This window comes from Octopus bimaculoides, chromosome 4 (genome assembly GCF_001194135.2).
Source record: "Octopus bimaculoides isolate UCB-OBI-ISO-001 chromosome 4, ASM119413v2, whole genome shotgun sequence".
Classification (NCBI taxonomy): Eukaryota; Metazoa; Mollusca; class Cephalopoda; order Octopoda; family Octopodidae; genus Octopus; species Octopus bimaculoides.
The window spans coordinates 82,563,832-82,588,356 of NC_068984.1; the positions used below are offsets into that span (position 1 = coordinate 82,563,832).

Genomic DNA, 24,525 nt, shown 5'->3' on the forward strand with positions numbered 1-24,525 from the left:
GAATGATCTATAGATCAGGGGGGGGGGCGTGTGGTGTTATGGGCTGTGACGAGCTATGTGTTGAGGTGGAGAGGGGTGAGGCAAACAGAGGTGAAGCCAGACCGGAAGGGCCAGATCGGAAGTCGGCGACATGCGGTCGAAGGCTAGCACGTGGGTCCAGTGAGAAAACAGCGACATTACGAGAAAGACATGTTCTGATTAGGAGCGATCGTGTACCCCGCTGCGGTCGGCAAGGTAAGGTCCAATGCTTCTTGTTGTCTTCTTCCTCCATCGCACCACATAAACTAAATAATGAACTTCCTCGTCATTTATTTTATTGTTGTTATTTCTTTAATTTTGAATTAAGACCGCTTTCATTTTAGCAAATTTTATAATACAGCCTATATCTAGCCGAAAGTATAGTTATAATCTTGTGCATAACTCAAAATCCTGACGTGCTAGAACAATTTTGAGTGCAAATTCAGAATTAGCATCCCTTGTTGTCCAGTGCTGTTCAATACCCCTCAACTACCTTCCTTATCACTTTACCTCTCTTCTCCATGACAAGAAGTGTTTTTGTATCTGATACACTCTACCAACACACTTTTTGTGCTACCAGCCTGCATTTCCTCTTTTCCAAGACACTCATTACAGACATCCATCACTGAATCTCTATCTTACCAGCACACATACAGTTACTATCATCGTCTCACTTCCATTACTCTCTACTTTCAAACCCTCTTAACTTGATCGCAGTTTCTCTCATCATGCTCTTGCTTCCTTCACCCAATCATCCCAGTTTTGTGATCAGACTTTTTCCAATTTACCTTAATGATAAGATTGTCTTGAACGAATACAGACACTATAAAGTAATGAGGACTCTTTAGTCTTGTAGGGTACAAGACAATACACTATTGTTGGCACCATGATAAAATGTACTCAGTACACTCTGCAAAGTGGGTAGTGAATGAGTAATAGCAAAGTAAGGTCAAGTTGACTCTTTAGTTTGTCTGAGGTGGTGACAACCTCTCTAATGTTACTGTCACAGAATGCACCCAGCATACTCTATAAAGTGGTTGGCATTAGGAAAGGCATCTAGCCATACAAAACATGCCAAAAATGGTATGTAAATGTGACATGTGGTCTTCTGATCATTTAGAAGGGTATAAGAGTTACTGTCCTCCTAATGGATCATGATAACTCAGTCGACTCATGTCAAATATAAAATGATATACAGTATGCACTATCTAGAGTGAATATGTATATATAAAATATTTCATGAATGTACACATACACTGTGTATCATACTCAATGTAGATACATTGCCAGAAGCAAATTTGCTGGGTATCCATCCAAAATATCTCTTATGGATGTGCTGTGTTTAAAAACACTATGTACCAGGGGCAAATGAAAATCATGACTGGTGAGAATGCTAGATGTATTTCTGCCTATTTGCATATTGTCAGTAGCATATACTCATGGCCAACCTCATGCAATGATAAAATCTTATCATTGATGTACAGTGAATGAACAATCACTGATGTTGCAAACAGTCACCCACCCGAATAAAAATCCATTACAAGCAACAAGTAGTATGAGATTAAAATAGCCACTTATGTTTCCTACTTAATGCAAATACATCACAAAAAGCAAATTTACAACAATACCGGTTTAAAAACACAATATATATATATCTACCAGAGGTAGGCAAAAATCATCCTAGCAGTGGCTGGTGAGAATACTCAATGCATTTCAGCCTATATAAGCATTGGCTGTGCATATACACGCAGTGATTTTCATGACGTATTTATACTACGTATGCTACACAGATGGCTATTTTGATCTAATATTGCTTCTGCACACACACATTGGATGGTTTTACTGCCTTTTTTGTATGGTAAATGTTTAAATGTTGGAAGCTAAGATTCCATGTGACTCAAACACTTCCAGCCAAACATGCCAACTATAAATGCAACATCCATTTTTCAATTGTTCACTAATTAAAAAATACCCAATCCTGGATGAAACTCAGTTACAATTAGGTAATGAACCTTCCTAGTTCTTACCATAAATCTTGATAAAAATGAGTTCTCTCTTAGCGCACTCTTTACTCTTCTTCTTCTCTCTCTCTCTCATATATATGAGGGAGAGAGAGAGATACAGGTAAAAAACAGAAAACTTGTAGCATCTGGAATTAGATCTTGATAGTTTTGTTTAGTAAAAGAAATTTAAGGTAATTAGTAAAAGAATAAAAAAGATAAAAAATCACTAACTTCTTATTTCATGAAATGAGAGTACTTTACTAAGAACTTGTTTTAATCCATACATTATTGGCTGCAATGGTAGTAGTTGCAGTAGTAGTTCAATGAAAGTAACAATTTTTTTGGTTAGAGAATATGGTGGTGATAGTAGAGGTGTAAATGGCAACAGTGGTGTGATAACTTTTTAAAACAAATAACAATAAAATATCATCCCCATCTCCCATAAAAACAAGTACAAAAAAAAAAAAAAAAAAAAAAAAAAAAAAAAAACTAAAGCAAATTTGACCGGTATGACATTACTGAAATAATTTGGTATAGATCATCCTCCACACATATACACGCACACACACACATATACACACACACACATACACGACATTACTTGAATAATTTGGTATAGATCATCCTTCATATAAATATATATATATTTATACAGGACATTACTGGAATACTTTGGTATAGATCATCATCCATATATACATATATATATATATATATATATGCAGGACAGACTTAAGGAATAGTTATTTAAAAACAACTGCTGTAACCCTGAGAATTTATGTGGGTAGCATTTCAGTTGAGAATGGAGTAGAAGAAAGCAAGAAAAGAATGATCCAAAAATTTGTGTTCTTTGAATTTTTAAGCAAATAATCTCATTGGTTCAGTGTTTTTTCTTTTTGTTCATTGGTTGTTAGCATTTTCAGTACTGGCTGATATTTTGTTTCTTCTTTTCTTCTCGTTATACAACAACCTCATCCATTATGACTTTAGAGGCAAATGCTACAGAAAAGGCAAGAAGGATTCCCACAATGGCATTATATGTCAAGGCAAAGTTAAAAACCTGCAATGAGAAGAAAAAATAGCAAATATATAAATGAGTGACATTAGGACATACAAATGTGTCACACATTTTTATGCATATGCTAGATAAAGAGATAATCAAATGCATGATAAAATATACAAATGACAAGCATCAAGCAAATGAACATCTACTTGTATGCCAGTGACCAGCTAACAACAAGTTAGTGAACAACTACCAGCATGCGAGCGATTAGATATCATGATGCTTATGAACAGGTAACAACATCATCAATTAACATCTTTTTTCCATGCTGGCATGAACGACAGTTTGACAGGAGATAGTCAAGTCAGAGAACTGCACCAAGTTCCATTGTCTGCTTCAGTATGGTTTCTACAGCTGGATGTCCTTCCTAACACCAGTCACTTTACAGAGTGTACAGGGTGCTTTTTATGTGACACAGTCATCAGCAGGGTCACCAAGTAGCTTGTGGGATGAAGACCTCTCAGCTGGGAGAGGGACTGGAACTAAGGGATGTAGCTTTGATCCAGTTGAGAGGTTAAAGTATAATAGAGGGACAGAAATAGGTATCTTACTATAGAGGAGATACTTTGCTATCCCTGTAGGGAGAGAAAGGAGAGATAGAGTTAAACAAAAATAGATGGTGGAACAGTGAGTGTGTGTGTGTGTGTGTTTGTGTGAGGGGAGTATGGAACTTCTACCTACACTTCTTCTATATATTAAGCAGGGTCATCTCCCTGAAAGGATTGATGCTTTGTCTGCTTTCCTACTTACTAGGATTTTGGTCTTTGCTAAATTAACTCTATGGTCTTTTAATTCCAAACCATCCTGTCCTTGTTTTCTCCAGAGATATTAAGAACTACATTATCCAATGTATAATGTATCATTCATTTCTTAAAACAGAAATGGGAGTACAGTTTGAAGGATATTTTGTCTGTTGGTTTTAGCAAGTGATTACATGAAGGCTCTTGCTGGCTTGTAAGGTATCTGCTGGAGGTTGATCTGTCAAGGCACCGTCAATCAATATACTCATTAAATCAACCACTCAGATTGACAAAAATACATATATTTGAAAGATGTTGAAAAATGGTGTGTGTTTGTGTGTGTGTGTGAATGAGTTTGATTATAATCTCCAAAGGATCTGTCCCCATCTATCAGTGGTATAATACAGATTGAAAGAGTAATCCAAGCAAGAAAACAATGGGTTAATGTCTAATAATACACACCGTCATCTGTAGAGGTTGCTGGTTGAGAAACAAGAGGAGAAAGAGGCGATCTTCAGTTGGACACATACACTGAAACAGATAGTTGCGTATATAGTTAGGTATTAGGTAGTTGTTGGTTAAGGTGAGTCATATAGCAGCATTTCAAATTAAAGATATCTATCTATCTGACAGAATTTAAACATAGGGGAGATAAAATGAAATACAGTAAAGTAAACTAGCTTGATACTCTATTTATTTCAGTTATTTTATGACTAATGATAAAATTAAAGGTGAGAGGAGTCAATGGGAGAAAACTTAAGCAGAAGATATTTTTGTTTTTCTAAAACTATTTTTGAAAGACTTTCTCTAAAAGGCACAGAAACATTCTTGGAGAAATGTTGAATTTCTTCCACTAACTTTTCCCTTCAAATGAAAATCTTAAGTTTTATCTATTTTTGTTGATTTATTCTTATGTTAGTTTTTTTTTTCATTTAATTGGTAAAGGCAAGTTACTTTCCCTAGCTTCTATGTGATCACTCAAACTGCTGGAAATCACGCCCAAATATTTCTCAATCACATGCTACCATCTTTATAAAAGAGGCAGATTTGATAATGTTTTCCTAGGTACATTGCATCTGAGTAAAAGATGGAAAGGGAACCAATAAAATGCTTTTGATTTAAGATCTGTTCAATCAGAGCTGAACTTAGGATAAACAAAATCAAATTGAAAGAGTCGGTGATGAACCCTCTTATGATCGAGTGACTTGCTAGAAATAGCAGTCTAATAGCAAATTAAACCCTTTCATTAGGAAAAAAAAATATAAGGAAGGGTACATTAACAATAATGAATCAATTGAAACACAGCTCAACAAATAAATGAAACTAAATTTGACACTTACTCTGATCATACGCTGGCCTTCAGCATTTGCTTCAGCAAATGCAGAAGATATGAGTAACAGAAGCAAAAGTGGCAAGATGAATTCTACAATACCCAGAAGAGTGGCTTTATGAGACATCCAAAATATAATATAATTAGCACACCATAGTACAATCAGGACAATCCAGCTGGCCAGCCAGCGTTGCAGATAGGCTGATGTTGTACGCATACGGAACTGTAACGCAAAGAAAGATATATTGAGACATATATATATATATATATAATAATAATAATAATAATAATAATAATATAAATAATATGTAAATATATGCATATATCCATACATATATGTACATGCCTACATATATATGTATATATATATATATGTAGGTATGGGTACAGGACATAAAAAAATGCATATATGGGTACAGGACATCAAAAAAACGTTAAACACAATGAGAAATGAAAACAGAAAATGAGCTTTTTTTGAACAACGAAAAAAAACAAACAGAGAAACAAGACATGCAACCTAAAGAGTATACCCCTTCGTCAGTTGTCCCTGTTTCATCTACTCTGTGTAATGTGTTGTGAATTTATGGAAAGAAATCCCATAAAATTCAACAATTTAGTTAAAAATGGAGAAGAGAGGTTAAAATATATAAGAAAATTTTAATTCATGTAGACGATCGTTGCGTACAGAGATATAAAAATCATGCAAATTCATGGTTAAATTGAATTGAATTAAATTAATTATAAGAAACAGAAATAAATTTATTTCTCAAACACGTGATAATGCTATAAATAGCATGATCAGGATAAATTATCCATACAATGCAGAAAAATACGTTACTGGCCAATCCTGATCACGCTATTTATAGCATTATCACACGTTTGAGAAATAAATTTATGTCTGTTTCTTACAATACATCTCAATGCTTCTAAAAACAAACTTTGTTTGTTTACTTTCATCGTAAAGTTGAATTTAAATTAATTATATATCAATGTACTCTTCAATGCAAGAAGTATAAACAAAATTTTTACAAAGAACTTGAGAAAGAATAGAATCTAGGAGATTCATATTTATCCTTATGAGAAAAAGAGATGTGAGTCTAGTTAGGTATTAACTACAACTAAGGCTATAGTGGTTATTTGAAAATATAAGAGGTTTCAGAGATGTTCCCTCTAGAAATGAGTAAGCAGATTAGAAATTTTAACTCCAAATAAGTCACGTAGGGCAAAAATTGTATAGAAACGTTCAATGGAAAGACATGGCTACATTTGAATTAAAATATGACCTGACAGTTAAAAACAATACTTAGTGTGGTGTATATTTTTAAAAAAATTAATACATGAGAATGAAGTTAATCTAGAGGAGATAGTGTATAAAGAGCTACTTAACGTAAACAAGTGTTAGAGAGGTAAAAAGGGTTAAAGAGAGAATAAGATGCATAAGATGGACTTATGTTTGCATAAGAACTAATATTCGTTAGTATGTATTAAATATAAGGTAGGAAAAAAAAAAAGAAAAATGTTTCTCTCAGCAATTTGCTAAGTGCATTGCTACTGATTAACGACTCATCATCATCGTTGTGTATATTTGTGTGTGTGTGTGAGAGAGAGAGAGGGAGAAATACAATGAGAACTTGTGTATATATGAATGAGGTACAATGGGAATCTGGATATCTGTATGCAAGGTATGTTGTGTCTGATGAGATGCAGTAAGATAGTAAGGGTGTTTATAAAGGAGGGGCACTGAAACATTTAGAATACATTATGAAAGAGAGAACAGAAGGGGCAGAAAGAAGTTGAAAAATAGAGAAAGAACTAATTACAAACAATGCAAACCGTACTCACAGATATTTTCCAGTAGGACATCAATATATCATCATTTGTCATCATTTCTGATGCCATGTTATGTGGTTGAGTATTTTCAGGTGGCTGAAGAAATAAAAATGATAATTAACTCTAACAATAACAGTAACAATAATGACTTAATCAAATTGGAACAAGGCCACAGATTCAAAGAGGAAATGTATAGTTAACTGGATTGATGCCAGAATATGTCTGGTATTATTAGTGTGATGAAAGGTAAGTTCATATAATAGATGTCTTTCATCAGACTTCTTGTTTTTCATCCTTGTTTCTAGCTTCCCTCCTAATATAAGAAGAGCAATGCCAGCCAACAAGTAAAGGTTATTAATGTTAGAGGGTATGATATGTATTGTTTAGTACTTTGTCCCTGTGATATGTGGCAAGAGGAGCTGATCACAAAACTTATAAAACAGTCTACTTCAAGACTGTGTAGTAACTCCATTATTGCTTGATGTCCACACAAAGGATGAATCAAAAGATAACAATACCAAATGTTTTGTCTCTGATTGTTACTTTAAAAGCAATCTAAGGTCTTACTATAAAGAAAATAATACAATTGCTAATCTTGTGAAAACACAAGTTTCTGCACTTCATCATAGATTGAAACCCCCCCCCCCAAAAAAAAAATAATGGTATAGAACAAAGGTGAAGCACTGCTAGAATTCCAGATATCTTGGGATGTCTGAGATTCTGCCAGTGTTCAACCTTAATATTAAATGATGAGGTGGGAGACGATAGGCAGTGAGATGGAGGATGATGTGCAGTAATGCTAATTATGATGATGATAGAAAAAATTTTAGGAAACCAACTGCTTCCATTTGTACAGCTTGATCGGATATTGCTTCAGGCAAACAACCTTCATTCTTGTTGTCATCATCGTGATTTGAAGGGGTGACAATTTGGGAAGGGCTCTCTTCAGTTGGTAGTGTTGGTCTTGAAACTGGCCTGGGCATTTGGCTATTGTTGTCACAATTATGTCCATTCCTGTTACAGTCATCATTCCATACACATTCATCACAGAAATCTAGAACAGGGAAGAGTGAAAGGCAAAAATAAAATCACAATCTTAGATTATTGTAGTCACTAGAGAGATGAAATGGCTGATGGGATGAAACATTGAAACAGAAATCTCTTTGTGTCACTGAGCAGGACATTCTTCAGTTAACCTAGCTACCAAGAGAAAAGGATATAACATATATTAGGAATATCAACTGAGGAAGTAGGGGATATGTTATCTATTTAAGCACAATAGAAACGAGAATTAATGAGCCACTGTGTTTTGAAAATATTAATTAATACATCACAATAATTAACAAATTCTTGTATTGGCACAAAGTTACAAATTTCTATAGTGGCTGAGTAGTAAATTGAATTTATGTCAGTACATTACTACTACTTATTTCAGAAACTCTTGCAAAGGGTTTTTGAAATGGAAAAAATTAAACTTCATGAAGTATTTTGTCTATTTCAACCATTCCATTGTCTTTATAAGTAACTTGTGGTAAAGGTACAAGGCCATAAATTTTACAGGTGGTTGTAGTTGAATATATACCACTGTATTCAACCACAATAATTGACTGGTACTTATTACCAAAACAATGAATAGCAAAGTCAACCTTAGAGACAAAATGGAGTTTGAAATCAGAAGGGAAAGCAATGCATCTAAAGCCTGCAAAGGATGTTGCCTGATGACCTATTGATTCTGCTATCTGTTACCCTCTTAATATAATTATTTATTTATCATCATCACCATTTAACATCCATTGTCCATGCTGGTATGACCAGGATTGACCAGGATTGGTAAGCTGAGGGGTTGCAGCAGACTCCAGTTTGATTTGGCATGGTTTCTATGGTTGGATGCCCTTCCTAACACCAATATATATATTATTTACATTATTTACATTGGACAGAGTATATGGAGTGGCAAATCAATGGCAGGATTTGAACTCAGACCACAAAAGTACGAGCTAAATATTGCAAGGCATTTTGTCAGGCATTCTTATAATTTTGCTATCCATTACCATTCATTCAAAGTGGTAAGAATAAAAGTTTATAATTTGAAAGCTAGATTTTTGTGTGAAAGGTAAATTCAAGAAACTAAAGATATAACTGAAGCAGTAGCAGTGTTTACTCTGAGAAAGTTTTGAGTGAGATTATTATAACAAATAGTCTCACAAATCTATACTTGCAAGCTAGCTTATCCCCAGTCCTAATTCATAACTAAATTATAGTATACTTTTGATGGGGTTGGCCAAGCAAATTAGCAATAGAATGAACATGCAGAGAAACAACACCTGTGACAATGGTCATGACAGTAGCAACAACAGAAGAGAGGAGCTTCTGTGTTTGTAACCCTTGCAATAAATATATACAACCAAATATATCTTGATTCACAGCCTACCATCATAAAAAGGAAGAACATAGTATTGTAGTTGAAAGATAACACTAAAAAGGTAAGATAGTCATGATTATAATGCTCTTGGTCAGAAGTCCATAAGTTGACCTAAGGCTAAACAACAGCTATATATACCACATGTCTTTTGTAGCTGAAGTGTGGTTTAACAAAAGCAACGACAACATCAACAATAGCAAATGAAGCACTAACCTGCTCCTAAACCTGAAGAGAGACTATCGATGTCAACATGGCGAACTCCAGTTCGAGAGTTCTGATATTTCCAGTAAGCATCATAACTTTGACCATCAACTTCTAACTCTCGAATAAACCGACGGATTCCTGAAAGAGGAAGGAAAAAACAAACTGAACAAGCAAAAGAAAGTGTCTATCTAGGATCTACATCCAGAACACATAAAAACACACATCTCTCAAATAAAAAGGGAATGATTGTAAATTACGAAACAGAAATTACTAGAAATTTAGGTAATTATCTGGAATTACCAATCTGTGAACTTAATACCAATATTGCATCATCAGTGCTTTCAAATACCTGTGAACCACAATCTACCCCTATTTGAGAAACAGTATTATTACATTCCACTTGAAAACTTTAACTGCCTCCAAGTCATCTTCTAGATACATTTGATTGAAATCCAGTTGATTGAATTTACATTATGTCTTCTAAAATTTGCCATACCTTATTATTTGCGGTGAGTTTCCCACCACCACAAAAAAACAAGAAAAACTCTCAAATATCTGCGACCAGACATTGTTAGCAGCATAATTCTGCACTATCTTTATTCTGATTGACTGATCTGTTGTTAGATTGACTGGATTTTAACATGGAGTTTGAAAATTCCTACTATTATCGGAAATTTGGTTCAGCATATGTGAAATTCATAATAAACTGAGAATATGTCCCAAGTGGGTTGATATTCATACTTCCTAGTATATTTTGTATGTACTCTTACATTACATTATTTCTATATCAGGTTATTGAGAACTCTGTGACTAATAAAACTATATCAAAAGAGGTTTTGAAAAATATTTACCCATCTATCTATCTGTCTATATAATAAAGTAAAACTGAATAAGATAATGGATGTATGTTTTAATGGCTGCATTGACTGCCATTATGTAACTATTAAATACATTTTGTGGAAAATTTCAAAGAAATATTTTAAGGAATGCATATATGCAATACTTACCAATAGTGTGGGTTCTGCAAACAGAGAGAAGGATGAAGCCCACCATGCAATTCCAGATCAATGCAAAGACACCAAAACTGACTTTACAGGAGAATGCAATCAGGCACAGTGCATTCGTAACCCCAATTTGCTGACAAGATTCAGCTTGGAAATTGATCCAAGAATGGTAAGAGTTCACACACATCAACACCAGACTTATCAAAAACAGCAAACCAGTGGAACTGATCTTAAAGACTGTCCTAGAATGCATGCGAACGCTATCAGCAAAATTTTTATTGCTGATCAGTCGCCCAGCAAGATCATTAGCATAAATTCCTTTGAAATAGAAATAAAATAAAACAGTTATATAAAAATATGGTAATTTGATTGAAATATTCTTAGACAAGTCTAAAAAAAGATTTATTACAAATGGCAGAGAAACGTCTTTTATTCTTTATATCATCATAGCCTGCACACAGTTTAGCATTATTTCTAAAATAAATTAGAATTAATTTGATAGTAATGACTATTTGCAAACATAGGTGAAGGTATTGTCATGTGGTTAAGAAGTTTACAATCTGTGGTTCTGTGTTTGATATGATTGTGCAGCCTTTTTGTCTAAAATAACCTTGGGTCAAGCCAACTGTGCGAGTAAAATTCAGTAAACAAAGTCTATGTAGAAGCCTGTCAAATGGATTGTATCAGTCCTAGGTTAATAGGATACCTTTAGCAGAATACACTCTATAGCACTCATTAAAACCAGGATGTTTGTCTGGAGATAACTCCTCTCCACATTGTTTTCGACCAGTCTCAGAGACCCTGTAAAAAGTCACAGGCACTATTCTTCTTCCTCTAAGAGAACAAGAATTAAAGGCTAGTATAGAAATAAAAAATGTAAAGAATTTAGTGTAATAAAAAGTATCAAAATTTAAGGAAAATTAAAAACGAAGTAGTAAAAGTAAAATAGTAAAGAAAGTCAAAACATACCAATGGCGACCCAAGAAAAACCAATCAGTATAGAAACAGAACCTATAAGCACAGTAGTACGTGTGTAATTGCTGAGGACATCCAACACGATGTACCAGGCTGATGCTACACTGAATGAAAAGGCAAATGTTAAGGTAAGCATATGCAATATAGTTCCAACCAGAGGTGTATCATTTGGATGAATTTTCACACCAAGAGAGCGTGAAAACAATTTCCACAACCACTGAGGCCACTTCCTTGACAGATGTACATGCTTCTGACTTCGTGTTAGCGATTCACCAGTGAATTCTTGTGGAGTTCTGTTCTCTGTGAGATTCCGACCGACAGAAGTATAATACAAGATGGAAGCATTTCGTTTCTTTCTGGAAGAAATGGAAAATTATAAATAAAGTAACAAACTGAAAACAAAATTACAAATAAAATAACACAAAATATCAAAAACTAAAAGATAATGAAAGGTAATGAGACACAGCAAATATTGTAATGTAAATCAATTTTGTTTATTTCAGTTTTATTTGTTGTTTTGATATTTAAAATTTTAATGAAACAAATAGTTTCAGAAAGTGAAATCTTTGAGAAAAAATATAAATAAAAAGTGAAATTGGAGTTTAAAGTTGAATAAAAGTGTTATCTTAAGGAAATTCAAATCAATAAAAGCTATCATTGCATGTATATTTATATCAGCTTATATGTTTGTGTGTGTTTACACACACACACATCTAATTTTTAAGGCAGTTGGTATATCAAGAAAGCTGATTTGAATAATATAATTTCATCTTCATCATTTTACTTTTACCTTTCCATTCTGACATGGGTTAGATAGGTTTTCTGAGTCACTGTTTCACATTTGGATATTCTCTCTGTCACTGCTCACAACACATACAGACACAGTGTACTATTCTAAAACTAGGCTACAGATGGGTAACAATATAAATATTTTGTATTAAAATAAAGACAACATTTAAGGTGACAATCTAATCAGCAACTAAAATGGTCAAAGGTTTATTAAATAGAAAACTATCAGAAGTCATAATCTAAATATATTTTAATAGGTGTTGCAAATTCATATCAAATTTCTAATATATATTATTAGTAGCAGCCAATATAGATAACATACATTGACATTATGTCATAAATACATACAGGAAGTGGAGAATAATTAAACCAGTATCAGTATATAATTAGTAGTTATTCTATTAAACCTTGAGAAAATGACGGAGTCTCTACATGGTCAATCAATTTGTGAGGAATAGTGCAAAAATCTTCCTCAAATTACACACTGTTATCTTGAAAAAGAAAGGACATATTAGACAATACAGTGTAGGATACACAACACCTGAAAAGAAGATGATATGGGCATAAATGGAAGGGTTGCTTCAGCAGTGCTGACTTGGAACAAAATAATGATTTCAAATGAATGAAAGATAAAATCAACTCCAGTAAGATTAGAATGAAACTGAAAGGTATTTAGTCAGCACTGTTCTGTTTCTTCCATGATATTATTTTGGCTACCTCAAACATAATCATTAGGTCTCAGTAAGCTGATTTAATGTAAGATACCAGTCAATTACCTGAGTGAATGATGGTTTCTGTAGCATCACTGTTGTCTCAATGGCTCAGTCCATTTAGTTGTAGATATGAACATTCCCAAGTCTCAATCAACTTGGTCTTTGTACAGAGAAGTAAACCTTTTATCTGTATCCTTGATATATTGTAATGATAACATTTTCAGACTGTCATATTTTTCAGGTATTTGTCTCTTACATTTATATTTAGATCTCCAGTTATCTTCCCTATATTTGCTCATCCCAACAACACTTGGCAGGAGTAACTTGGACTCTCTCTAGGCACATTGAGTAGTAAGTAAACTTGGAAGCAAGCAATTAACAGCAACATTGTTCAGAGGGAGCAAAGAGGTGGCTGTGGCTGTGGTGGTAGCCGGCGGTGGTTGACGGCTAATAAGGTTGTTGTCGTTGGTATCGAGCACGAGTGTGTGTGCCGGTCGGCGCATGAATGCGATGTGATCTCTGCCCAGTGCTCTGAAGTGAAGACATGCTGGACAAAGTGTGGGCAAACAGTGGGAGTAACTCGGACTCTCTCAGGTGCACTGAGTAGTAAGTAAACTTGGAAGCAAGCGAGCATAGGTCACAGGTTAAGATATAAAGAGTGTTATAGCTATGCGAGTTCAAACCCAACCAACAAATATATAAATAAATGTAAACTGAAAATGATTGGAGTTCAAACTGATGGAAATGTAGTGTAGCAGAAAAATAGATAAATGATGAGATTGTGATAAGATTTGGAAAATTTTTAGATGAAGTAATTCTTAAAATATCTTCCTTACCTCCCTTCGAAACAACTATTGTGCTTTTATTACTAGCTTCAATTCCATCAGAAAATAAATAAGAGATGGTACAATTAGCTGCTGTCAGTATCAGAAGACACTGTCACTAATAGAGGACATAGGGTAAGAGTAAGACCCTCTTTGGTCAATAATGACCATGGGATTACACCTAGAAAGTTCCCCTCCAAGGCAAAAGTCTGGGCAAGGTTGTTTATGGAAGACCAGCAGTCGTCCATACATACCAGCCTTCTTTCTCCATGCTACTGATGTTATCCAAGGGAAAGGCCGATACAGCTTGACACCAGTGACATTGCAACTCATTTCTATAGTGAATTGGAGCAACATGAAATAAAGTATCTTGCTCAAGAACACAACACACAGCCTGGTCTGCAAATCAAACTCATTACCTCATGATTGTGAGCCCAATGCTCTAACCACTGAGCTATGATATATCTACCATCTACCACTAACAGATAGACCTACTAACACTGTTAGATATATCCAACAACTGAATGACACTTTCTTCATGTATCCTATGTACATAGGTAGAAGGAAGGAAAGACGAAAAGATATCACTTGTGCTTCTCTGAAGCATTGCTGGGTTACAAATGGAGACATTATTGTCATTTCTCTTGTCAACAAAAATGGTATACAAGCTAAGTTCCTTTGAAGATGAGTGGAATAAGAGACCTTAACTAGAACAAAAAAAAAACACACATGGAAGAGTTAGCAACAGGACATACATGGAAGATCAACACAAAAGACACCAAAGATCCAGTGATGAGAACCAAATTTCAAGAATATGTTGAAGAACAGCTCCAAAACTTAGATAGCTCATCCCCTGATGACATGTGGAACAACATGAAATCAACAATATATGATTCTGCATCGAGGGCCTTTGGAACAGATCGACTTTCCAAGGATGACTGGATTGAAGCCAATGCCATTACTTGAGAAAAAGTGCAAGATCTTCATAAAGCACAATAGAAAGTACAAAACAACAGCTATGTGCTGCAAAATCCCACCTTCAAAAAGAAACTAGAAAATGTGCCAACCAATACTGGGATAAATTATGCTTAGAAATTCAACAGGCGAGTAACATGGGTAACATCAGGAAAATGTATGAGAAGATTAGAGTTGCTATCGGACCAACAGTGAGTAAAGTGGCACCCCTCATGTCTGCAACAGGTGACCAGTTGACGGACAAGAAGAAGCAAACGGAAAGATGGGTGGAACATTACTCTAAATTGTACACAAAGGAGTGAGATATAAGAGATTAGACATCAAGACAAAGATCAGGATTTATGAAGCATGTGTTCTCAGAACATTCCTCTATGGATCTGAAACATGGACCTTGTACAGCAGACAGGAAAGGTGCCTTAGTATTTTCCATCTCAGATGCCTCCGCAAGATCTTAGGCCTAACATGGCACGACAAGGTCACCAATGTTGAAGTTCTGACCCAGGCGAATCTTCAAAGCATGACTGATATCTTCTATATGAGAAGACTGAGGTGGCTGGGGCATGTCAAGAGAATGGATGACCGTCGAATCCCGAAGCAAATGCTCTATGGAGAACTGGCCCAGGGCAAGAGATCAAGAGGAAGACCAAAACTGAACTATAAGGACACTTGCAAAACTAGTTTGTCCAAGTGTGAGGTGGATGTCAGCACCTGGGAAGAGAGGGCTGAGGACAGAACAATATGGAGGACTGTGGTGAAGGAAAGGAACTGCTTCGCTCGAGAGCAGCTACAGAAACAAACAAATTCAGAAACGTCAGTGGCGAAAGGAAAACAACAGAAATGCAGAGCACCGAGCTATCCTCTTGGAATGCAAATACTGTGACAGAAGCTGCGCTTCAATCATAGGAAGAATCAGCCATGAAGTAAGCTGCAAGAAAAGGAGCCCCTGATATGTTTGATTAAGTGACCTCTAAGCTAAATTGACCATCTGCATAAACGAAAAGTAAATATAAGAAAATAGAGAAAAAATATAGTGGATACTTATTTAATTTTATTTGTATCACGATGAAAACATATCTAACAGTGTAATACAAATAAAATTTAAAGTAGCAGAATCAACATCCTCATTTTTAACAGTATATATATATATATATATATATATATATATATATATATATATATATATATATATATATATTGATTACGATTAGTATTTGTCTCTTCAACTAAGAAGACTATGAATTTCTAAGGAGGTCTAATAAGATCGAAATATATCAGTTACTTTCACTGGTTGGCTTTCAAAAATCGAATTTTCAATTCACTCTATGACCTATGTGAGACTCGATCGGCTTTGTAAGAGTTATCTCCCCTACCTATAAACGAACCTTCACGCTTTAAAATTTAATCTTTACATTAAAAGACATGTCAATTTTGATGGTAGAAACGGATCAAAGGGTTCCAGCAGTAATCATGCCGACCTTTTTTTTTTTTAATTCAGTCATAGTATACTTTAAACTGCATGTTTTGAGAGAGATTCATCTATTGATTTGCTAACTTAGTTAGCTGGCATGCAACCCTTCAATTTGTGCAAAACGATGTTCACGTAAACGGAATGCCGAGAAACTATTACATGAAGCTGACATCAGATAATGGATAATGACTTTAAAAACTTTGTTACTACTATAACTGGAAGATCAAAATGATAAAAGAAGCAAAAGATATATATGATAATAATGATGAAGTATATAGAAAATTGTGGTAAAAAGTTTCTTCCATTTTCATTGGCCTGCAATTGTTACTTTTACTCCTGTAATATAATTGAACGATTGAAGATGAATATAATGAAAAAGAGAGGACATTGTTTTGTTTTGTTTTTGTCACCGAGCTATAGGAAGAGTGGCAGCACTTTTGATCTTCAAGGATTTTGAGACTGTTAGGAAGACGTAAACAGCACTGATTACATCGCATTCAACAAATTCATTTATACCAGTTTATCAACGAATGGAAAAATGTTTCAATTCTTAGAGCATCAGCTAAGGTTAAAGATTAGGGTCAACAAAATAAAGTGGAATAAATGACTACGAAACAGCACTGAAAGGTTTTTGTTCAACCCCAGTTAGGACACCAAAGTACAAAAAGAAAAGAAGCTCATTCTAGAATAGTAATCAAAATTTTATCAAAAGTGTAAAGACAAGTAAGGAACAAATATCTTTAATGCATACTCAAAGGTACCTAAATTGGTTAAAATAAGAATCCAGTTTTTAAAACTTTGATTGCTATAGTTCCGAGAAATGTAGATATATTTCTAATAATCCGACATATATACATTTCGATTCACTAGTTTGGTTTGAATTCAGAAAGACTAATGAATAGGACAATACTTACCGCATCAGATTATCAAATTCATGTGACGGAGAATGTATCCACGACATTAAAGTAATGACCTAAAGTTTCTTTCACCGACAATTGTTAAATAATATGCAAATACAGAGTGTAATGCACTGTAGTGTTGTATGAAGAATGGTTTAGTGTAATGTAACAACATACGATACAGAGTTGGTTGTGTTTACTGAAGAGAACACAAATGAGCACTCAGTGTTACTGGTCATGGATTGTTTCACGGAGTTCAATAGATGAGAAAACTGATGTCTTCACAAATGACAACAGTGATTGGATAGTGTGTTTAGTTCAGAGTAAATGTAATGTGTTTTGTTGTAGATGTGTAGTAATATTGCTTGTTGTTTAGTGTATACAGGTTATTCAGGGTTTGGAAAGTACTGTATTATGCAGAATAATTAAGTGTGTGTGTGTGTGTGTAACCCTTCCTAAAACTGTTAACTAGAAAGCATAGCATGCCAAGTGGGTAGAACACAATTTTTCAGTCAACTGAAAACTTATAAAAAAAACACATTAATTTAAATACGGGGAGAGGTAATGGAAGTGAGTGATTGCTATGTATGTGTGTCACCATGAAGAAAGTTGAGATAGTCACCAGATACGAATGAATGAGAGAGAGAGAGAGAATGCTCAGAGATAGTGTTTATCAAGATTAGGACAACTTTGTCCAACGTACAAACACAACAGTACAATTCTAATTTTAGTATAGTATTTTTTGTTCTATACTGTTATGTGTGATACAAAGGCATATTGTATATAATCCATAAAATGCAACCACTTTTGTGATCCTTCATTTACTTCATATACATAGATTATCAGAGAGTAACTACTGGAATATCATGAAAAGGAGAGGCTTTTATTTTGTTTTTGTCACCGAGCTAGAGAAAGAGGAGCAACATCTTTGATTTTTAAGGGCTTAAAGACTACTGGGAAGAAGTTATTCTTAAATGAAAGGCCAGTCTTAAAAAGCTTGCAAGAGAACAGACTCCGCCAAGGGAAAACAAGGGCCAAGTAATGGGGTTGTGGATAGAGTCTATCACCTAGAGGAAAGTTTTATTGGGAAGGAACGAGGGCTTGTGAAATCAACAATGTGGATGGAGTGGGTGTTCAATGGCTGCAGGAATTGTCTGAGCTAAAGAGCAGGGTATTGAGATGGGAAGCAGAATAATCTATGAAAAAGGGAACAGGATAATTTGTATTTAAGACAGTGGCAAATGGAACAGTTAGAGAAATAGAATAGAATCAGTATGGGGTGGGGTATGAGAAGATTTGGAGGTGGTGATGAGAATTAGTATTAAAATTAAGTCTGGGAAAAAAGAAGCTGGCAGATATGTTAGACTTAAATACAGAGAGATAGTTAAATTATTTTGATTAATTATGAGATAAGAAGGAATATTGACTGAAGTTACCAGAACATACTGTAGCACTAAACGTTTAATCACAACAACAAGTTACAACTCAGGACATATTTCGGATTTGTTTGACGAATTCACAGGGTTTACTGGAGAAGCGATGCTGTCATGCTGTGGAGTTTGAATGAGACATTGGACTATGGGATGTCTTTTTCCTTCATATATTTTAACTTCAGCTAAACTCTTTCTTCATTTTAGAGGTGTATAATCTTTCAATATTTGGCCATAGCAATGGGATCAAGCGATGAAACAAAGCTGATACCCAAAATTATCTAAATCAGTGGTTCTCAAACTTTAATAGCCCAGAGTCCCAAGAAGTGGAGTTTTACTTGTGTTTTGCAGAAAAATACTAAAAGAGAAAAACCCTCTCCACCCAAGAATCAGACATATTTTGTTATATCATTCCATCCAAATGTGCTTCTTTTTAGATATTTGCATCTCCTATGTTGAATTGTTATGGAAATTATGAAAAGAAGACGAGTACTTATATAATGAAAATATATGGAACTTTGGTACATCATCTAGTTATGTTTTCTGGTCCCTGATAACAATGCCCAATTCATATTGTAATCCCAACAAAGCTGTTTTTTTAAAAATGTGTTTAAAATATAAGTACTGCACCTGGTTTAAATATTTTCTTACTAAGAAAAATTATGACCCCTCTAAAGACCCAGTATTCTCTTGGCATTTTTCTCTCTCTGTGAGTTCAAAGCATCAACAAGGGTGCTACTGTCCCAATCAAGGACCATTGGTTTAAATAAAATTAACAAACCCCAGAGTTAAACGTCCAGAGAATCCAAAGTATATATGAGATTGACGAGTGAAGATGGGGTAATTTGCTGAGTTTAATACAGTTAATATTCAGTAAAATTGTGAGGGGTTAGTACCAAGGGTGCAATAGATGAGACAGTAGTTTCTTCAATTGGTTTTGGTTTGGAGAAAGGATCTTCATAACATCCCAACAACAAAAAGTGAGATGTTGCAGATAATATTCCTCTTGAACAGTTGCATTTAAAATAAAAGCAAGAGGGGAATTCCACAGGATTGACATTCTGAGGAAGGACTGACTGTGGTGGGATGATGGATACAATATAGGTTATGAGAGAGACGAGTGAGTTGAAAGTGTTTGTGTAGAAGCAAGACAAGACCAGCCAGTTCTGAGAAGCAGCAAAAAAGTGGTGGTTGAAAAGACAGAATAAAGAGACGGTAGGAAGCTAAAGCGTATTGACTTCATCCAATCTATTATGTCTGTATATGTCTTATGGTGCCAGTCTATTATGTCTATATGTGGGGGTTGCATAAAGGGTTTGTAGTTGCTAGGGGTCTAAATATTTTCTGGTTCTGAACAGGAAAGCCAGTCTTTGATGAAGCTTTGCTATTTGAGGCTGTAAGATTGCCAAAAGATATCCTCAGAGATAGTAAGGCCCAGCATTTGTATCAGCCTCAAGGGTTCAGTGATAATGGTTTCTTGATACATGTGCTGCTGAAGGAAATAAAAGTGCTCTTTTAGCATGTGATCTACAAGGGCAATTACTTTAGGTTGCTTTATAGTTTACTTTTCAATTTCTAAAAACACATAAGATGTTGGCTAATTTTTTTTAGAAGAAACCAGAAGGCAGCTGCATTTTTACAAGAAACCAGCACTAAATTCAGATCATTTCTTAAGAAAAGAAATGTGTCACTTTGCCGTGTAAATCTACAGTTTAAAGGGAAATTACTTTAGATTACTTTGTGTTAGTGCTACTTTCATGCGTGATCTACATGAGCAAATTTACTTTCGTGGGTGATCTACGCGCTTATTTTAATTATTATATAGTTTTCTTATTAGTAAAACAGCAAGAATTTTGAAAAAATACAATTACAATGCTAAGTATGCACGAAATAATTAAAAAAAAAACCTAAAGTAATCTCCCTTGTAGACCACATGTCAAAGGAGCACCAAAATAAATTCGACACGATCTTATTGGCAGCAATTTTTGCAATTTCTGTTCATAGAAGACTAGGCATGAATGAATGAAAGGCAGCATTATCTATATAGGAATAGACACTGTTGAAGGTGATGATAGTAAGTAGGTAATTGAGATATACAAGGAAAAGTATGTGGGGAAACCTGGGCGTAAACCAAAGTTGAGAGAGAGAATGTGTGTCATTAGCACATTGCAATGGAGACAGAAAGCCATCAATCTAAAAGACAACAGCAGATAAATGGGGACCATTGACAGGTAAATTCGCATGTCAGACACAGTCAAATGCTTTTCTGCTGGTAAGTGTGACAACACGATATTTTAAATCAAATTTCTCAACGGCGAGGCCCTACGTTGCGTTACACAGGAGAGGTGTCCAGTTATCTCTGAGAATTTGGAAATGAAAGTAATATGTTCATAGTTGGCTGGGCCAGAAGGGTTGACAACATTATGATATACTGTAGCGTTTTTCCAAAACACGGGATAAATCTCTGAAGAGGTAAAGAGAGAAACACTGAAAAAGTTGGAGGTGACAGGGACTAGCTTGAAGGACGCGTTGTTGGAGAGTAATGGAAGGGACAATGCCAAGGATGGTGGCCTCATTACATTAAAGAGGTCGGAGGTTCTTTTACACTTGAGGTGAATGTCTACATGGTGGTGAGCTTAGTAGAAGAGAGAGATAGTTTTGGAGATTTACTGGTATATGCAAGGTGTAATTGGATGCAAAACGTACAGCTAATGCGGAGGTTTTCACTGCGAGAGTACCACTTATGGAAACATTACGTTTTACTTAATGGCACCTGAAAATTACAAGGGAAACATCACCGTTATATTTGATACAAGACGCAACTGGAAAACGTCAGAAATGATCTTTTTCTATCGTTGCAGAGTTTTAGAGACAAAATAAAACACTGTAAGACCTTGAAGGTTTGCAGCTACAGTCAAAGCAAACTATATTTAAACACAATAACATCAAAAAATGTAAATAACTGAGTTTTAACGAAACATTCGATAGTAAGGAACAAGCGATGGTTTGTGTCGACTTAGTAAATTACGTAGAGTTATCTCCCTTGGATTAAAAACAAAACAAAACAAAACAAAAACCCACTAACGTGAGAAATGTTTTCACGAAGTCGTTAATCGGATATTTCTCGGCAGAGGATTAGTTCAAAACAGATCTCATTTCTTACCAATTTACAATATTTGAAACGATGTAAAAAAAAAAGAAAGAAAAACACTTGTAAAAAATATGAATGCTCAATATGAGTTAACTTCGTTTAGCATACTGAGGTGTGTGTGTCTGTAAAGCATGCTGATAACACACTCTTACACCACTACTTAAGAACTTTCGCACTATATACGAAAATTGTTCACTATCATTTAAACATGGCATTTGTTCTATGAAGTAATATTCCTATTTACCTCAGCATAATGCTAATTTCGAGCGCAAAAATCCTACACAAGGAAATGGGTATTTAATGAATAAACAACTGGCACATGCACTTCCATGGCATGATAAGCAAGAGGAAATTTTTCACACTTGCACTTAGTGGGTAACTTTCCTCTTGGCCCATCTCTCTAACTATGCCTCTGCTGGAGGGATGCATAGTAAAGTCAATCTTAGAGATATCTGAACAAAGAAGTTAGCGTAAGTGTACAGACTGTTGTGTGTGTGTGTGTGTGTGAGAGAGAGAGAGAGAGAGAGAGAGAGAGAAAGAAAGAGAGAGAGAGAAAAAGAGAGAGAGAGAAAAAGAGAGAGAGAGAAAAAGAGAGAGAGAGAGGGTGTTTAGAAGAATAATAGGAAAGTCTTTATCGTTGATAAACAAATAAAGTTTTATGCTAATAAAGAAGTAACTAGGTCACAACAGGTCCCAGAAAAATATTCATAAAAAAAAACAAAAAAAAACAAAACAAAACAGTGAAGTGGCGTGGTACATGGCAGAAGAATACATTTGAAAAATGTCCATTTCCAAATGCAATTAATTACATGTAGGCTGTATGTTAGCTGAGAGTCTATAAAATAGGAGAAAGATTAAAAGCTGGAAGTTGCCATGCCATGCCTTTGACTGTCATAGAGCAGTAACTCTGAGGCAAGATTTCAAAAAGGATTGTTCTATTATGTAAAATCACTTCTTAAAGGCTTCTAAAACGTACTGAACGCAAAAAAAAAACAAACAAACAACAAAACAATGTGACTTACTAACATAGTCAACTGCTATGTTAGCATAAAGAGATCATGTGACTAGGAAAACTCATTTTACTATTGAGCCAAATATCAAGTATATAATCATATGCTATGATGCATGATAGTGAGAAAGGCAATTAATATTTATATCTGTGTAATCAAACAGACAACATTCACCACAAAGTGATATCAAATACAAGGCACACTGTTGATTCTACCACTTATACATTTTATATTAGCATAAAGTTGAAAATAGTATCATTCAACATCCATGATGTACTATTAGCTGGTAGACTTAATCTGCCACCCCAGCCCTTCAGATCTGTTAGTAGAGTCCACTCTGTTGCCAACATCCAAGCTAGTTCTCTTGTCTGAAGACTACCAATTTTGGAAATACTGCAGAAGGACATGGGTACTTTTCTTCTTTTTCTGACAAAAGCTATTACAAAAATTTTATATGCAATACAAGACATAATTTGGTGAGTATTTTTCATGCTCAAAAGCTGTGAGTTCAGTTTTTAGGCATTTGTTATTGCTTATCCCAATTTGACAAAACCTATCAGGATCAAGCAAAACCTATGATAAAAATGATTCAGTTATCATTAGGTTGTTTTGCATACCAAGACATTGTCAAAGGTGTCCTACCTCTACCAAGACAGTAGGGTATAAGATTTGGCTACTATTTCTAGAAGGTCATCCATTCATTTATACATCAATATAGCAAGTCTCAGAAATACATTGGAACCAAACAAATTGAAACTATTCAACTTCTGCAAGAAAAAAAAAAATTGATCTTTTATACAATACAAGCATGTGTAAGTTTTGTTGTGAAGCTCCTATTGTTTAATGTCAAACACTGATCTTTTAAGCAAGTTTTCAACTGAACAGAGTGAAAAGACTTTGACAAACAACAATGTGTAGTATGCCTCCAAAGATGTTATTGTGTCCATTGTGAACACACTTAAGTTTCAAATGGATAAATCCACTTAACACACATTTATATGTACATAGATATACACATACACTCATGCGCACACAAACATACACATGCTTGTTAACCACATTATATATATTCACACACACATTTACAAACAAACACATGCATACATACATCAAAACACATGGCTTCTGCACTGAGTTCAATCCCACTAAGAACAATTTTGCCTTTCATCTTTTTGAGATTGATAAATAAAGTACTAGTTCTATATTTGGGTTAATTCTTCTCTTTCTTTCACCTTTTCCTTATGTTTGTGTATCTCCCTTTCTGGAAGAAATCAGCTATGATCAGACCTGAGAGAGATAGAGTCAAGACACACCATATGTGACAATAGCCTCCCTACAACTTCATAAAAAAGTTGGGGATCCAAGGCAAAGCATATACATATATATGCACACACATATACATACATATATATATATACACACACACACAAATACAAGATGCAAGAGGTATTTGAGGATGTAATTAGTACTTTAAAATTTGTGTACATGTTCTCAATAAGCTTTCTTAGAAGAATTTTCTATGAAACCACCTTCAGCTTCAATGATTATTTCAATGCGGGACAGGAATCATTGACATGCCTGTATGAAATATTCCTTATTCATTTTGAATACCAGCTGAACAATAGCAGCCTTCCACGAAGCTATGGGATTGTCAGGATGTTCATTAGTCTTCTTTGC

The 24,525-nt window shown here is 34.8% G+C and overlaps 1 protein-coding gene across 5 annotated transcripts in view; it reads right to left on the bottom strand.

Moving 5' to 3' along the window:
• Window positions 1-2,252: 2,252 nt before the first annotated feature.
• The window catches only part of LOC106876890 (uncharacterized), a 37,821-nt gene continuing 15,548 nt past the window's right edge, over window positions 2,253-24,525 (bottom strand). For 2 of the 5 annotated variants that reach the window (XM_014925633.2, XM_014925636.2), the window contains exons 2-9: window positions 11,584-11,945; window positions 10,618-10,932; window positions 9,620-9,748; window positions 7,824-8,038; window positions 6,997-7,080; window positions 5,165-5,377; window positions 4,287-4,355; window positions 2,253-3,081 (exon numbers count right to left, since the gene is read on the bottom strand). In XM_014925633.2, the coding sequence (XP_014781119.1) occupies window positions 2,980-3,081; window positions 4,287-4,355; window positions 5,165-5,377; window positions 6,997-7,080; window positions 7,824-8,038; window positions 9,620-9,748; window positions 10,618-10,932; window positions 11,584-11,945 (1,489 nt within the window). In that variant the 3' untranslated portion in view covers window positions 2,253-2,979. Of the gene's footprint in view, window positions 3,082-4,286; window positions 4,356-5,164; window positions 5,378-6,996; window positions 7,081-7,823; window positions 8,039-9,619; window positions 9,749-10,617; window positions 10,933-11,583; window positions 11,946-12,379; window positions 12,474-17,272; window positions 17,832-24,525 lie in introns of those variants that run through there. The other 3 variants (XM_014925635.2, XM_014925637.2, XM_014925634.2) reach the window with 3 other exon arrangements.